This window comes from Oreochromis aureus, linkage group 17 (assembly GCF_013358895.1).
Source record: "Oreochromis aureus strain Israel breed Guangdong linkage group 17, ZZ_aureus, whole genome shotgun sequence".
In the NCBI taxonomy this organism is placed as follows: domain Eukaryota; kingdom Metazoa; phylum Chordata; class Actinopteri; order Cichliformes; family Cichlidae; genus Oreochromis; species Oreochromis aureus.
The window spans coordinates 21,695,313-21,712,894 of NC_052958.1; the positions used below are offsets into that span (position 1 = coordinate 21,695,313).

The 17,582-nt window shown below is 43.5% G+C and overlaps 2 protein-coding genes across 6 annotated transcripts; one reads left to right on the forward strand and one right to left on the reverse strand.

Moving 5' to 3' along the window:
- Positions 1-401: 401 nt before the first annotated feature.
- Positions 402-9,288, forward strand: tmem243b (transmembrane protein 243, mitochondrial b). Of its 4 annotated transcripts, none has more exons than XM_039600903.1 (5): positions 402-523; positions 4,948-5,223; positions 5,450-5,500; positions 6,566-6,670; positions 6,754-9,288. In XM_039600903.1, exons 2-5 carry the CDS (start codon positions 5,146-5,148, stop codon positions 6,871-6,873), a joined length of 354 nt encoding a protein of 117 aa, XP_039456837.1. In that variant the 5' UTR covers positions 402-523; positions 4,948-5,145; the 3' UTR covers positions 6,874-9,288. The 4 variants fall into 4 exon arrangements, with proteins under 4 accessions (XP_039456837.1, XP_031586173.1, XP_039456838.1 ...); XM_031730313.2 differs by lacking the exon at positions 402-523 and adding an exon at positions 1,705-1,864; XM_039600904.1 differs by lacking the exon at positions 402-523 and adding an exon at positions 1,862-1,999.
- Positions 8,847-17,367, reverse strand: dmtf1 (cyclin D binding myb-like transcription factor 1). Of its 2 annotated transcripts, none has more exons than XM_031730310.2 (17): positions 17,264-17,367; positions 14,976-15,091; positions 14,191-14,325; positions 13,770-13,855; positions 13,437-13,548; positions 12,846-12,922; positions 12,607-12,764; positions 12,491-12,523; positions 12,294-12,403; positions 11,981-12,209; positions 11,752-11,903; positions 11,418-11,615; positions 11,068-11,150; positions 10,837-10,995; positions 10,537-10,758; positions 10,100-10,205; positions 8,847-9,780 (listed from the first exon to the last, which is right to left on the reverse strand). In XM_031730310.2, the coding sequence occupies exons 2-17, from the start codon at positions 15,082-15,084 to the stop codon at positions 9,746-9,748; spliced, it is 2,004 nt and encodes a 667-aa protein (XP_031586170.1). In that variant the 5' UTR covers positions 15,085-15,091; positions 17,264-17,367; the 3' UTR covers positions 8,847-9,745. The 2 variants fall into 2 exon arrangements, with proteins under 2 accessions (XP_031586170.1, XP_031586171.1); XM_031730311.2 differs by lacking the exon at positions 17,264-17,367 and adding an exon at positions 17,041-17,221.
- Positions 17,368-17,582: the final 215 nt, after the last annotated feature.

Genomic DNA, 17,582 nt, shown 5'->3' on the forward strand with positions numbered 1-17,582 from the left:
GTGTTGTGTGTGTGTGTGTTTCTGTCTTGTTTTTATGGACATGAAGTCTGCCAATAAAGATTGAATTGAATTGAATTGAATAATATTAAAATAATAGGGTTTTTATTTCCATGAGAGTTAGACAGTAGTTAGAAAAACCGATTTAATTATCAAATAATCAATTTTACTGATGGTTTATAGATAATAATGCTCGTGTAAGAAGTATGTTAAACTCAAGGCCCGAAAGTGAGTCACGTGATCTTGAAGCGAAGTTGTATTCTGAGAAAATTCTTCTGTTACGTCATTGCAGGCATTTTTCTTTCTTTGGGTCTGTTTTGCTGGGGTTAATCTCAGGGCCTGTCACACTGCCCTCATGTGATGCTAACATGAGGGGTGAGATTATGCATGGGCCCACTGCTTCTCAGATCTCAGGCTTCCCCCACCTCAAATCAAGCCCAGTGGTTATTTAGCTGCCCCTGGAGTTTGTTTATGCTTATTAACTTGTAATTAAAGAAAGTTGATCCGGCCTTGCTACAGGCAGCAGGTGAGTGAAATACCATTACTTACACTTATGTTACAGGACTGCTTTAAGCTCCTATGACAGAAGTTTTATATTCTTCACACCGAACTCCATTCAGAGTTTGAGTGATTTAATTTAGCAGGGTGCAGAAATTGTTGCGGGAAAATTTTGCTTTTAATTTCCCAGTTTTAAAAAATCGTTTTGGTTTACCTAAAATCGTTTTTTAGAAATGTTTTGTAGAAAGTAATATATTTACCGGTTTAAACTGTAAAAAACTTAATTTAAAAAAAACAATTTGTTAAATTAGGTGCCTATTAGTGGCCACTGTTACATTACTCTTACTTCTTTTTAGATACGGCGCTTTTGGTTATAAGCGGCTTTCAAATTGCCAGTTTTGTTTGTTTGTGTTTGTTTGTTTGTTTTGTTGGTTTTTATGGAGTTCGGCGTAAGCGTCGGCCCAACAATAATTCCACTCGCCTTTAACAGCAGAGATCTTTTAATGGAAACTGGAACTCCCGCCATTTTGTATTTGCTGTTTCTTAGAGGGCGCTCGCGAGATAGTCCGGAATGGACGGCGACACAAAAATGTAAATTTTGCGTTGTTACAATTATCTTCTGCAAATTTTCATCGTATTTTTGATTAAATGTGATTTTACAATGACAAACATCATTCTACTTTAATTTTTCACAGGTTTCTAGTGTAGTTAAAAAAGCCTTTCTGTGCTTATTAGGGACGTCACAGCACCATTACCAACTTTACGGCAGCCGCCATTTTGATTTCAGGCAAGAAGGCGGCAGCATCAGAAAATTTGTAGTAGCTGCCTCTTTGTACCATTACGTTCACTCATCTCAGTCAACTAAACACTTAACACTTAAAAGTTTTCACTATGTTTTATGTGTGCGCATGTTTATCGTCAATAAATAAGTGCCATCAAGCAAGTGCCTACTGTCGTAAATACCTTACTAGGGAACTCAGCAAGCATGAGCAGAATAGGCAAAATTGGTTTCACAGCGTGAAAAGCTAAAACGTAGTGTAGTTTTATTTCAGTGCAGACGCAGAATGAATACTGTGTTAGCGAATAATACAATAACGTGACCTTTTGGAGCTATAAGCAAGTCTAAGTAACTATTTTAGCCGTGTACCTCCACTCACTCCTGCTCACTGAGGAGCGCCCCCTGTTGCGCTCCAGGATGAAGTGCAGCTATTTTGTGTACAGTAGGACCGACAGGAAGTGGAATGGCTACCTTACAGATCGGCTCTGATAACAGCTCGATGCGGACCTGCCGGGCTTTAATTCCCTTTAACTGTGACCCTGATCGCTCTGAAGTTGATTCCAGTAGAGTCAACACAGAAGTGGGAGGCAGGTATGTTTCACTGGAAGATTTAGATTAGAGGAAGATTTTTTGGTAAATTTGTGGGCTCTTCTCGAGCAGCCGAGGAGCAGTTGTTTGGAGTTAGCTTAGCTCAGATCACCCGCTTCGGTGCTGGCCCTATCACGGGTAAATCTCAGGTTAGCTTACATTACTAAAGGCTGCTTTAAGGTTACCGTCTTCTTTCCATTTCCGTGCATACCTAATAACATTCATGGCTAGGATACGAGCTCTTCTCCAGCATTTTCTACTCGTAGTGCTAATATATGGTCGTTAACTCTCAGGTGAAGCTAATGAGCTGTTTTGAGTGAACTTCAGCGATTACAGACACGATAAGCTATATACTGAGCCCGCAGAGTGCACCGCAACAATTTGAGTCAGGCTATGTTTTCAAAACAGATTAAAGCTCTTTAATTTCTGTGTGTTGGAGGACAGTTTAATGCTAAAGACTTTGGGATCTCTGGAAATGGATATTTATTGAAACAATAATGATTACTAACAAGTTATTTTCAGTAATTTCCTGTGAGTTTTATTGTTTATTTTTATACAGCTTGTCTGTGGTTTTATGTCGCTGTAACTTGAAACCAACTATTACTAACAAGAGAGACGTTTTTGAAACCCCCCCAAACCCAAACTAAAACTGTGGTCCTGCTAACATTTAAGAGGTAAATGATCAAACCTTCATCACATGGGACTTCGCGGTCAGGCTATTTATGCTTAATGGTTTTTTCATTGCAGTAACACACTGCGCAAGTTCTGTAAAACATGTAGCACCCTACAAACATTTGTCCAGGTTAAAGCTGATGGGTCACAGATGTGGGAACGTGGTTCCTATCAAGAGTGCTCCATGGAACCTTTCTGCTGTTACACAAGAGCAGGATGATTGGAGCATGCATCACACGAGCAAAGAAAGGACATCAGATCATCAGATAACACCGATGTGTGTTTGTACCATGAAAACGCAGGTGCACCCAATTCACCTCACGCCACATTTTGTCTGAGATCGAAACAAGTGATCTCAGAAACGTGGCATTTACAGTGGAATAGAGTTTTAAAATCAGTTTTAATCACATGGGATGACTTTAAAATCTTTCTAAAGTCAGATGTTTGTGAGAAAGTCGTACATATTAAAGCAGCACACGTTTGACAAAGATTTAATAGTTTTTCTGCTCATAAATCTGATGTTATAGCCTCATAGTTTTTCCTGGCAAATTCTCGCTGCACTCTGAGAATGACCACTGTTTCATGACTACACAACTTCTATCTCCTTCTTAGTTTTGCCTGTATCAGCCCTGGTGTGTCTTCATGTGTTGTAAAGAGCAGATTTAGATATTTTCCTCTGATTTGTGCCAGTATGAAGCTGCTGTGTTTGTGTTCTTCCTTCTGGATTTATCTGGGTGTAATTGTTGTTTTTCTGTGCCTCTGTTCAGACTCGGGGTTTCTTGTTAAGCGGCCTAGTGAATCACAAGGCTTAGGAGGAATGTCGCCTTGGGCCGACCGTACGCTCGGTGATAAAGGGGCTGTTGTTTTGCACTCTTGTGTTTTTCTGCTGAGAAAGCTCTGCTGAGGGTTTTATTTCCTTTCCTGCTGCCTTCTCACCCAGAAAAGAAGAAATGTCTGCAGCCGCCTTTGTGAAAGTGGTGCTTGAATCTGCTGAGAGGATGCATCTGTGGACGGGTGGTGATGTCGTCACCCTGCTCTCTCTCTGCAGGCTCACATATTATAGCTTTAGTAAAGTTTAGCTCCACATTGGCAGTTTTTCCTGTTAAGGCCCTCAGACCGCAGAGGAGTGACTCAGTGATCAGTGCGACAGCCACTGTGGCCGCCACAGTCTGAAGTCCACATCTGGCTTTTGTTCATTGTTCTAAAACCAGCTTTGATATCAGAGTCTGAAGAAACTACACCGGATAAAATCTGTGACAGAAACGAGCGCTGGTGCTGCCGACCTTTGACACCAGACTCCTTTTCCAGCTGCGACTCCTGAGTTAAAATCATTTCCTAATATGCTCATCTTTTTTTAAACACTCATGAAATATATTTGTGTTTTTTCTTTAGTCAGCAACTCTCCTGAGATGAAAATCTCTTTATTTTTGCAACGTTATCAAAGATAACGAGAACAAACAGGATAAAAATAAAATCCGAGCACTCAAGAGAAGAAACGCCAAGCTGCTACTTGCTTTATAGATGGAATTCTCTATTAAACACTTAAGTGTTTTTAAAGGCTTTTCCATAACCAAGGTGCAAAACAGGAGAATCTGCAGCCTGAGAGAACCTGGAGCAGGCCGCTGTGTCACCAGTGTAAAGATTCAGCTGTAAACGTGTCCTTATTGGTGTTTTATAAAAACAAAGTAAAATGGAACCTCGGGCCTCCTGACTTATAAACCATCCTGCGGCCTCATTGCCCAAACTCATATCACTGCATCCCTCACAGGGGTTTTGAAGCTTCTGTTATAGAGAACATGCGTGGCTGCTTCTGAGGGGATCAGGTGGAATCTTCTTCCAGATGTGGCTGGCTTCTCTGTGCCTCAGCCACAGCTGTCACTTTGTTTTCTATATAAAGTGAATTCTGCTGTGTATGAAATATTAATGGTGTTCATAAGAACAGCAGGTGTTTGTTTCAGTTTCACTGCAGAAGCAGAGCAACGTTTTCTTCTTCTCCTCCTGGTTTTCTGTCACACTGTAAAGTAGTGAGATCAGCGTGTGAGCAAGCAGTGACAGGCTCATGATCTAACTGAGCGGCCTGTGAACCGTCAGACTAACGACACGCTGAAGCTCACAGCTCTTTAAATGAGAATGTGAGGTTTTGATTTCAGCTTCCTCTTTCTGCACCATTCACTGTATCGATATCAGCAGCTGTGGTTTGTTATCTATCCTAAACGAAGAGGAAGTGAAGCAAGAGAAACTACAGTGTAAATCTTTCTGACGTATCCTTTGATCAGCGGCGGCGGCTGACCGCTACTGACAAACAACCACGTCGTTCCTCTGAGAGAAACTTTGACACTCAGATATTTCATGCTTTTCAGGGAGCTCTGCCCACACTGCCTCTTGTTGACAGTCTCTGTTTTCTGTCACTAAAGTGAAAGAGGAGCAGCAGCAGCCTACCTGGTCACTTCAGCCCACACCTCTATAATGTCCCCACGGCTCCACCTACACTGACCGCCTTCTCCCCGGCGTGCAGAAAGAGACGGCTAGCATGCAGCAGAACTGTCGCAGCTTTTCCACGAAGTGGCGCTGCTGAGAAACGATCAGTCGGAGCTGTGTCTGCCAGCGCCGCCATGGATGACTTCACTACAAGGACGTATGGCACAAGCGGCCTGGACAACAGACCGCTGTTTGGAGAGACGTCTGCTCGGGTATGATGTCAGCCATTACTGATGTTTCTACAGGAGAGCGACTGGGCTGTTTATAAAGAGTAAAAGCTGCAGGGGACTACTTTCATCAGCGGATTAATCTGAATATTTAATAACTAATGCTTGCACTGAAGTAATTAATTACAGTCACTTTAGCTGAAAATGATCAGTTCTGATCAGCAGTGCGTGATCCTCAGGGCGATGCACTCACCTGATCTGTTTCTTGCAGGATCGAATCATCAACATGGCGGTGGGGGGATTTACGTCTGTGGTGGTTCTGGTAAGTCCCGCATCGTTCATACAGACCTAAAAAATGTCACCACACCTGCTCTGGCACACAGGAAGAAGCCGCTCCTATGTGGGCGGAGGTGAAACCAGCCAGCCTGGCAGCTGCTGCTTTTCTCCTCTCAGCGCAGTGTCTCAATTTTTTTTGTCCCTGAACACATCCGTCCATCAGCCGGACACCTCTTTGATTTAAAACCCATGCTGCTGGTGTGCTGAGACAGAATTACAAAGCCTAACCTTAACCTAGCCTGTCTGTCTGAAGCTCAGAGTAAGGAGTAGAATAAAGGAACTCAACTTTGGGATTATTTTCATAACTGTTACGGCATCATTTAACATTTGTGCAGCTAAATTATCCACCAAGTAGCTGGATATCCTTATCAGCTAATGATTTGTCAATCACAAGCTATGAACCAATGAGCATACCTCAGGTAACCCTCCTCTCAACCAAACCAAAATTCACCAGCTTTTATCTTTTCTTCAGTGTGGCCTAAAAACGAGGGACTCAGCCAGTAAAATTATCAGAAAAGTGTTTCCTGAGGGTCAGCGACATCTCGCTCTGGAGCTATTGGCCATATTGGATGTGATATTTACAAACAGGTCATGAGGGGAAAATTTTGTTCCCAGACCCAGTGTTGCTAGGTGAAATCGCAGCTGTCTATGGTTTCCTGTAGGCTGCACATGAGACATCAGCATATCTGCAAACATTCGCTGAGTGGAGCGGCATTAAAACCCCAAAAAGTGGGGTGCAAACAGGAAATGGAACATTTACCTTCAAAGTAAAAGTTGCACATTTTGAAACATGTTGCCAGCCCTGAGATGAAATCCTTACTTTGAAGGAGAACGCTTTCAGTTTGTGTCACATGACCAGAATGGACAAGTTCATGTCAGCTGACTGCAAAACAGTTGTACAACCAAAAGCGTTAGCAACCGCAGCTATCAGAAGTCTTTACCATCTCTGGCTGCGACTGTCGCTTCATGCGGGTTGTGCTTAAAAGAACACACAGAAGAGTGGCGTATCTTCACCAGCATGCATTTTTATTCATGACCATTTGTTTTGCAGGTGACTGTCATCTGTTCCTTTGTGTTTCCCACGATGCCTCCGCGGCCGCTGAACATCTTCTTCGCCGTGTGCATCCTGCTGACCTGCAGCTCCACGTTAGTGCTGGTAAACAAACATGGCCAAATGCTCACGCAAAGGTCGCCAGGTCACAGAAGGGAGCCTTTAAACATCTGTTCTCTGTCCTGCAGATATTCTGGTACCGTCAGGGCGACCTGGAGCCCAAATTCAGGAATCTGATCTACTTCATGCTGGCGTCCATCGTGCTGCTGTGTATATGTGCCAACCTCTACTTCCACGACATCAGGTAAAGGCGGAGCCAAGGAAGGCAAACGGGAACAAGGGAACACGTGGCCTTCATGAGCAGGACCAGCGTGAAGGAGTCACATGACCAAAATAATAACTGTTACACGAACTTGAACCTGCTGTGGAATCAGCACCAGTGGGAACTGGGCACAGAGACTGGACTCAGTGTGGGATGATGATGATGTACTGTAAGAGGCGACAAACTGCTGGAGCACAACACACAGTCGAGTGTGTTTACACGCACACAGACACACACATTTGTTTGGGACCCTTCATTTAAATGAAAAATCCACATCTGTTTCTCAGAGTCGCTTTAAATGTGACGTCTTTTACATTTATCTTTCCTTCACTTTCACGTTTGATCTGCAGTTCTTTAAAGATATGAGTTTTGATCATTAAACTCCAACAAAACACCATCAAAGGTCCCGTTAACAGGACAGCAGGAGGCAGGAACGCAGGCTGGATGTCAGAGAGCTCTTCTACTCACCAGCTTCGCTCTGATTGGCTAATTCTATCCCGCCCCCCTCATATTTAAGGGACCACAAGTTAGAAAATAAACATGTTGCATTAAATGAGACCTGAAACTAGCAGCTGGGACGATAAACACATCGGCAAAGTTTACTGTGATTCATGAAACAGGGAAACAGGCAGTGTTTCCCTGATTCATGAAATCTATTAGGAAACGGAGGCAGCGCCCCCTACTGACTCTTAGGAGGAACTTTAATTCCACAGACTATATATAAAACATGCATGAGAGCTTCAGCACATCTTCACTGGAGGGCAACAGAGTTACAGGCTGGATAAAGATGTTTAGAGTGTGATGGAATGCCGAGAACACCAGAGAGGAAGTGTCTGAAAACAAAACCTGTAGTTCCTCTCGTGGCCACTAGAGGCTGGCTCCAGCAATGAGTCGGTCTCCATAGACTCCCTTGTTAAAACACAGAAATAAACATGTTTTTATCCTGATACAAACACTGTTCAAACCTTTAACAGCTGCAGCAGAGGTGAACCATGGTGGTGCCCAACAAACCTGTGATGTCATGTGGCCATGTCCATCTTTTATATACAGACTGTGGACATTATGAAGGCATAAACATGTTTTATCCTAAATCTACTTCCGAAGTGGACTCTTCAGAACAATTCAAACATTCAAACATAGAGAAGCTCTCAAAGGGAACAAAGGACCATTAATTAATATAAAAACCCATAGTGGTGTATTCAGGGGTCTTTCTGTCCTCAGCCCAAACTCAGATGTATTCCGCTGCTGTTACCTGCTCAGGTGGACTTTTCCTTTAACCTGGATGCAGGCTGTGAGCATGGAGGGAAGCAGCTGTTCAGTACTGTAGACGTTAGCAGGCGGCTGTATCAGCAAATCAGAAATATGCAAACCTGTGTTTTCTCCGTCTGTCGGGTTCTTCTGATCACCGTGTATGTAATTACAGTCCAAATGTAGCTGAGAGGATTTTAAGTTGGATTTAAATGCTGAATTACACCGACTGCCAATTCTTTGCACTAAGCATTTCTAAATCACACACACTCACTCTCTCCCTTTCTCAGGCTAGCGCCAGTGGAAATGAATGAAAGCTTTGTAAATGGCTTTACAAGTAAAGCTGTCACTGTTATTAATCTGGCTTTTTCAGCTCCATTCAGTCCTCCTCAAGCATCCATTCCTCCTGCTGCTCCTGCTTTATGACCTGTTATTCATATAAGGTTTAAGGTTTTCAGTTTTCCAATTTCCCCCCCCCAAAAAAACCCACCATTGAGGGTTTAAAAGCCTTCAGCTCCTCTTTTACAATAAAGTTTAGCATCCAGGAATTGATTTAAAAACACCAAACAGGAGTGGGAGGTTATTTTCCATCTAAAGATAATAAACCCGAGTCTAACAGAAAAAATGAAGACAGAAAACTAACTAGCAGCGACGTTTGGACGGTTGAATGATGATCAGGTCGAATCTGATCTGTCCACAGCACGAGGCAGCATTAGCAACCAGGTAACAATGGCAAGAACCACCCTGGTGCTTAATTAGTTTGGAGTAAATCCTCTCAAACCGGCCTGTTTAAAGGGCCAGTTCACCCAGAATTACCAAACCAGACTATAAACTGGATTCCTCTTAGTCATGCAAGGCTGCTTTTGTTTACACCAACTGTAAGAAATCACTGCCTCTTTGGGCAACTCTGACATCTGACCAGTTCAAGCAAAACTCACAAAAACACCAAAACCAGCAGCACTCCCATCTCTGCGCCATCTGTTTGAATGAATGCTCTCTGCGGGACTATTTTCAGCGGATAAATCCAGTGACTGTTACAGGTGTTAACAGCTGTGAAACTATGGAAATAGAGCTGTGTGTTACAGAGGAACAGGATAAACATCTTTAGGGCAAATAAGCCCAGCCTTTCACAATAAAAGCCAACCTCACCTCACTTCAGGATTATTTGTTTTTTTACTTTAAAATTTCACAGAGGTTCCTGCTGAAAACAGCAGGTTTAAAGTCTTCAAAAATGAGCATAAATAAATAAAGGTGAACTTAAGTCATGAAAAAACAGGTGGAAAATGTGTAACATTGAACTATTGCTTTGAGTTCTGTTGATCATTGTCACCGGCCCGACAAAACAGCTTCATGTAAAATGAAAAAGGATGATTTTTCAGATCTGAGGGTCCGTTCACATTAAAGTGTCCAGGCTTTAGAGTCTCTTTGGCACTGCGGTCATTTCATTCAGGGGCTCCAAAATGTTTAGTTTAGTTTTTAAAGTGCTCGCATCCCCACGTTAAAGAGGAAACAGGAAGCAGGAGAGGAGCGAGTATCACAGTCTGACATGCCGGGCCAAGCCCAAGGGTGGAGGTGTCGCCCTGAGTGACAGCTGCAGCGGAAAGTCCAACTCAGTCAGAGACTTCCTGGTTTTCCAAGATGGGATCTGATGAAAAACAGAAAGGAAGTGATGCTCTGGTGTGTGCTCTGAGAAACTCATGCAGCAGTATGAATACTCTGATTACACACTCAGAGAGAAACTTAAGGCTACGTTTAAATTCACCTTTCTTTAATTTATTTTTCTATTTTTAATCGTCAGAATTTCCAAATGCACCACAGGGGTAGAGGGCGTCAGATTTGAAAGCCTGGGTATTTTCACCCCGCCGCCATACAGCCTCATGGGACATGGTTGCCATAGTTTCACTGACAGGAGGCAGAGCATAGATTCACAGTTACATTCTACTTTAACTGTGTGTGCGTGTTACCTGTTAGTGTGCTGCTGATGTTGGGAGGAGACACGATCAGCACGGCACTGCCAGACGTTATCCCAGAATGCACCATTGGAGCCTCCACCGGGGGGGAACGCAGGCCCTGACACACACAAACACACGCTGTTGTACTGTTCTCAGTCATCATTGTGTGCTCCCTCTGGGTACGAGGACAACACAGCTGACTTGGTTGTGTTGTGACCCCACCCTCCCCCCTTGTTGTTTCTCACTGTACAAATATATTTATTTGTTTTATTTAAGTTAAAATTCTTACATATTCTGGCCATAAAAAAAGTTTTAATCCACAAAACTGGCTGGTGTTTCTATTATTTTGTCCACCCCTTTATTTATCAACAAAAACAGAACGATACTAACGGAAGCTTTTCAAATTAAAAGCATGCAAACAACGTGTGAAGAAAAACAGAAGTTTCTACTTTGTCTGTGTCACTGAAGCCATTCGTCATTGGCTCCTGAGTTTCCGTGACGACGCTCTCCGACACCTCCAACAGACTTGCGGTGTCGAGACGATCGTCCTGGCCCCGGGTCTCCGTCTCCACCACCAGCTGCGGCTGGCTGAGGGCTTCAGAGGAGGAGGAGGCGGGGTCAGAGGTGACAGTCTGGATGATGACGCCATCGCTGGAGCAGAGACTGTCGGCCTGGAGACGGAAAGCATGTGAAAAGACGCGCGCACACACACACACACACGTTTACCCTCAGCAGGGCAGTAAACTGACCGACAGACTGTGGAGGATGATGTGTTCATGAGACGAGGGCGAGGAGCTCGTCGTCAGGGTAACGGTGCTGTTATTGGCTAAGCTCAGTGGAAGGCCCTGATTGGATGTCGTCTGGAGGTAGTAGGTTCCCGGGGTGCCGGTGGGCTGCAGGTGGAACGACTGCACAAAGAAAAGGTTTTAAATTCATTCATATTCATGTGTTTTATTGTGAAAGGCGCTCGTGGTGCTTACCGGCAGGATCTCAAAGGTCTGCAGCGCTCCAGCATTCAGTGTGATGGTCTCACTGTCGCTGGCTGCTGCCGCTGAATCTGACGCTAACACAGAAACACAAATAGAGCAACAGTCAGAGGTCTCGCTGTCAGGACAAGAACATCTGCAGCTGCAGGCAGCACACCTGTTACACGCTGTCCAACAGGTAAACCTCAATCACCTTCTTCTCTGATTCATCAGCAGAGTCTGGTTCTAATTCTTCTTCTATGGTGGTTTAGTATCTCCATAAAAAAAAAAAAAATTAGTGTGGCCACAGCACATGCAGAGGAAACGGACATGTGGGTGGTGTAGTTCAGGCGTGCAAGTCTCACCCAGGTGTGTGATCTGCAGCGGGATCTGTAAGGGAATCTGCAGTGCGGCCACAGAGCTGGGGGCGGGGCTGGCTCCGCCGGTATTCTCGTCTAAACGGGTGAGTCGGATCTGAAGGGAGGAGGAGGAGGAGGAGGGGCTGCCCGGACCAGATGCCGACTGCGAGGAGGCCATGAGCTCCTGGAGGCCCTTCAGGAGGACTGGAGACGGAAACCACATCACGAGATTTTATTAATAGAAGAAGAGAATCAGAAACATGAGGAAATAAATGTTGGTATTAATTTGTGTGTGTGTGTGTGTGTGTGTGTGTGTGTGTGTGTGTGTGTGTATCCATACCACTGAAGGGGATGTCCTTATGATTGGCCACTTGTCTCTTGATGCTCCACCACTTGGATCGGAGCCACTGGGGCGATCGGACGCTGCTCCATCCGCCGGCGAGATCCTCCCACTTGATTTCATTCTCATCCTCCACGTCGAGCTCTGATATCCTGAAACACGGCATCAAGCTTACACATGGTTTACTATGCTCGCTCAGACACACGCGCGCACGCCCACGCCGCCATACCTGCGTACGAGGTTCAAGTCGTCCTCCTTCGTCCACTCAGTTCCTCCACTGTGCTTCCAGTTCAGGTAGTTCAGCCATTTAGACCGACACTGCTTTTCTGAGCGTGTGCGGACTCGATCAGCCACCGTCGCCCATGACACGCCTCCTGTGACCGCCGACCCCGGCGACACCCCTGCCATCTCGTATACGACCTCGGCAAGCCGTCGCTCCTCGTCCTCGCTCCATTTACCTGGTTTATAAAAACAGAGTGAATTTCAAAATAAAAGCAAGCATTTCAATATCTCTACAAGTACAAACGGCTGCTGTGCAGTACCTGTGTTGCATGTGTCCTTCATCAGCCGGCAGCGATCTTTCACAGAGGATGCGCTGCGACCTAGCGCAGCACCGATAGTCGCCCAGTCGTTCCCGTGTTTCTCCCTCAACCTAAATGCATCACATATAAACACGGGTTAGTGTGAAATCCATTCTACACCATTGTCAAGCGCTTGTTAAAAACAAAGTTGTACTTACGCCTTCAGCTTCTCGATCTCTTCAGGAGTGTACCTAAGACACAAACCACTCCTTAAACACAGAAACCAACAAACTTGCACTGCCTTTCTTCCACCATCTTTTCTCCGTGCACTCACTTGCCGACATGGTTGCGGTTGTCGTACATCCGGAGGACTCGTCTGTAGACGGCGAACAGCGGCCTGTTTAACCCCAACGCCACAGAGCGGTAGAAGTCCTTCCTCTCCTCTTTGGACATCTCAAAGATGATCTCTGCCGGGTCCTCGATGCCACGGCCCTGAGATCGTGGCCACAAGAACAGTTTAACGTCATCAGACGTCACAGAGGCAGAAATTGTGTCAGGGACCAGCCCACGTACCTTCACATACTGGTCGATGTTCCTCATGAGGATGTCGATCTCCTCTTTAGACCACATGCCCTGTTTCCACTTATGACCTGAAAGGGAAGAGACCTGAAAAACCTGCATTGTTTCTAATGAACAGCAGGGGGTGACTTGTCTGGACTCCAGCCATATGAAAGTCTTTCCTGAGGAGTTCATGGTCCCAGTCGCTGGTTTGAGTAAAAAATTGTTTATTTTATACATTCGAGTTTCATTTAAAGTCAAAAAGGAGAAGAAAAATCAGCTTTTACCTGACTTTTTTTCCCCCTTTGTTAAGTTTGGCTTTATTAGAACTTTTTATTGTGTACTTTGCTGCTGCTAACGGACTCCAGCATCCATCCAGGCGGACTACGAGGTGTGGAGTAGGCATCCTAAATAAACATCATGCTGTCTTCAACAGGACTCTAAACTAGAGTCTGACACCATGAAGTCATCAGGAAAGAGTTCACTGAGCTCATTTTCACACAGACGTCCACAGACTCTGACTTCTTCTGGGTTGTGCTGTTTTCTCTAAGCCTCTGAGTGAGCTGCATTCACTGTCTGCTACAGAGGTTCCGGCCTCGTTGGTACCTTTATTAGTCAGCGTGTCTTTGTCTTCTTTAGTCGTGAACCAGGCCTGACTGACGGGCGACACCTCCGTCTTCTGATTGGCTGAGAGAGAGTCTTCATCTTCCTGTAGGATCTGCAAACACAAAGTGATCAAAATGAAAACCTCTGTTCAGTCACACCCCATTCTCTTACATTTAATCCATTTCATATAAATAAAGCTCCTTTTTGTTTTCCGTCACTTTGCTTTTATTAAAGCAGAAACAGCTCACTTTCAACTGGTGGCTCATCCTTACAGGAAACTACACAGAGCAAATAAAGAACGCTTGAAGAAGAAAAAAGGAGCCTGAGCACCACCTGAATCTGAGTGACGCTGTCCTCAGACAGCTCGTCCGCCGTGGGCGTCATCGTCACCTCGAAGGTCTCCGCCTGAGTGTCCGACACTGAGAAACAACACGGATAATCTTTTACCCTCAAACCTTATTATCCTGCCAGAAACCCAAACAACTTCACATATCTGAAGCTTTCTTTGTGCCATTTAATGCAGACATTAACAGCAAACTCCATAAACCAGCATGAGGACAATGACATCACCAGCAGGTACTTTCTGGCTGAAGAGACCAGGATCTGAACAGTCTGAGTTACCTTACTTGTATTTTATGATATTTTGCTGGATTTGAGTAAATTTAGAGTTTGAGTAAATGAAAACCCTCTCATCAGGATGCAGCTGCCGCAGCTGTTAGCAGGAACCGTGTGAGGTGATTTCAGTGTGACTCACTGTAGTCATGAACGGGGAACGGTCCCGAGCTCGTCTGACCCGGCAACGTGACGACGGAGAACTGAGGTGTGTCCGAGTTTTCCTGCTCGTCTGTGGAGAGTCGCAGCTTCTTCTGGAGTGGCTCCGAGTCCTCGTCTGCACACACACACACACACACACACACACACACACACACACACACACACACACACACACAGACTTATTTCTATAGCCTTAATCTGACAAAAACATCATCTAAAATTTTTGTTGTTATTTTTAGTTTCACTTTTATATTAATTGGGGTTTTAATAACGTATAAGTTTTAAGAAGTGTCAAATTTATGAGAAAAAACTTTGTTTTACAAAAATTGGCTAATTTAAAAACTCAGAAAATGATCAGGAGAAAAATTCATTTATGAGGAAAAAAGGAAAATTATCAGAAAAAAAGAAAAATTTATATGAATAAATTTTTTTTTTTAAACTTAAAAACTGAGAAATATGAGGAAAATGCTCAAATTTATAGGAAAAATGACAAGAAAACATCACAAATTTGAACCCTGGCTGGTCCGCTTTGCACTCAGGTGCAGTGGGAGAGAAACAAACCCACAGGAGCAAAAAAAAAAAAAAATGTTTTCGTTTATGGAAAGAATAAACTGAGTAATTAAACTGTGACAATTAAATAAAGCAAAAAAGTGTTTTACTTTAATCAAAATCACCACACAGAATGTTAAATTTAAAAACTTTGAACCTGCTTTAAGTGTACTGATTAGTTACTGATGGCTGATTGATTTTTGTGTGTAGACCCACCAGAGGGAGGACAGTGCAGTATGATGCTTCCATCACTGTCCTGCGTGAGCGTTACAGATTTGACGGTTTCTAAAGCGCCGGCGTCGTCGTCCTCTGCGGCCGAACTCATCCTGCAGCTGCAGAGAGACACATAGACGAACTCAGAGCAATTTCACAGCCACAGGTGTTCTCAGGTACTAATTTCACTACGACTACCACCACACCAAATGATCACAATTTGGTGTGTTCGTAATAGGCAGCAAAGCGGCTTGTAGGTTAGAGGCGCCCTATATAGGATTATTCTCTTTTTTCTCTATCAGTGATGCTCCAGAGTCTGCTATGATCAATAATATAATAGAAGAAGTGCTGAAGCAGCTTCTTTAGTGTTTACAGGGTTCAATCAGCTCCTATTTTGGCATCAGACACCTCAGGGTCACCTCACTTGGATAGAAACCTTCATAATAAAAACTATTTACAGCAAAGAGCTGCAAGGACTGGACGGATTTCGACTCTGTGGCTGCCTGAACTGAAGATGGGAAAATCTACATTTCTGCACACTAAATCTGACTCATGACTAATCTCAGTCCTGATTAAGCTTGTTAATTATTTGCTTCTTTAAAAAAAAAAGTAATAAAATGTCACACTTTCCAGGTAAGTCGTTTTTCTGTCCAACCATCAGGGTTTTTCTAGCTCCAAATGGGTCATTTGGGTGATTGATCACATAATTATATTTTATAAATATGTGCATATATTATATATATTAAAAAAATCAAACTAACTGCCTAAAACTCAAATTTCACTGACAGTGATAGAATACTACTACTACTACTACTAATAATAACAATGTGCACAACACAGTTAGCACCCTCTTAATTAAAAGAAGCATAACACGGTAACTACAACATAATTTATTACTTTTAGGTGAGTTATAGAAGTTGTAAATGGACTGATTCTTATATAGCGCTTTTCTACTCTCCCGGAGTACTGAAAGCACTGTATACAACATGCCTCATTCACCCATTCACACCCACTCATACAAGCACTTCAAAACTCAAGTGCAAACTAACCAACATTCACACTCCCATGAATGCATTGGAGGGCAACTTGGGGTTAGTATCTTTCCCAAGGATATTTGGCATGCAGCCTGGGGAAGCCAAGGATCAAACCACCAACCTTCCAATCAGCAGCTGATCTGCTCTACCACCTGAGCCACAGCCACCCACTGTACTTTTGTAATTATTCAGACATCATATGATGCTGAGTTTGCAAAAATGAACGTATAAAATGTTTTAGTAGATGTTTTTATAATGAAAAAGAGCTCATAGACAAACAAAACTAAAATCACAGTCAGAACTCTCTTCCAAAATCTGTCACTGTAAGCTAAGCACCATCACTGTAACTCAGTTCCAGCAGTGTCACTGTAGATGTGTCATGCATGTGATCTTACACCGGTTTATGAAGACAATAAATACTGTTAAACCATACAAGTTAACATATGTGTTACTTTTATTGTGTACACGCCAATGTCCTTTGAAAAACAGAGGGATTAAAAGAAAAAATGAATGCTGACAGACATTTCTTTTCCCCAACAATAAAGTATAATAACATTTATTATCATCAGATGCGGCCGGTAAATTCAGGGGAGTACCTGTGAATGCTTATGTGATTTATAAAATGCAATAATTCTACACTGCTCGCTGCCGCCCCCCACTGTTTTGAGGGGAAATATAACAAACAAAGAAAGGTGTAAATTTTTCAAATATTCCGCATTTCTTTGAGAGTAAATGCATAAAATGTAAGTCTTTAATGTTTTCCTCCAATTTAGGATCAATGATACGTTTACTGGCATTTAATCAACAAAACTCTGTTAAATTTGGAGGTTTTTAAACGGAGTTTGACGAACGCTGCTGTGCATCGTTATTTACACCGATGAAAAGATCGATTCTACGCAGACTAACGCGTCTTTAATATTACGCTTACATGAACGTTAGAACAGAGACTAGCGCTGTTCTAACACAGAAGCTGTAATGTGACACGAACAAAGACCGGCATCCCCAACACTCAGTGAAGCTGACTTAATGCTAACCGTTAGCCTGCTGAAAGCTAAGCAGCTGAATGAAAGAAGAAAACTCTCCGGCGCCATGTTAGTCGACAAGCTGTAGCTTATGGCGTCTGTGCAGTTTGACACTGTTTTTGCGATTTATTCTCGGCTTTGGTGCAATTTTTATCGCTCCGAGCTTTCTCCGCGCCCCTCACCGGCTTCGACAACCAAACAGAAGGTGAATTTTACTTTTGATTTGGCTACTTACTTCCTGTTTTTAGTCCGGGAACTTGCAAGTTACCAGGATGAAGGTAAGTGCCAGGATGGAGGCTCGGCTGCGCGAAGGCCAGCCGGTTGCCAGGTCCGTACAGTATCCGTAAATTGGCGGAGTTCATGCTTATGTTATTTATATTTCATGGTTTTTATTAAACGACATCTACGACTGAAGCGCCATAAAAAGGTAAAAAAGAAAACACAGTTTTGTCTAATTAAAACAAGAAATAAATCAGTAAAACTGAAAGCTGCAAGTGTAAAATATATGAGGTTGTCTTTCCCCTCATGAATTTTGCATTTTTCTCTGGTAAATG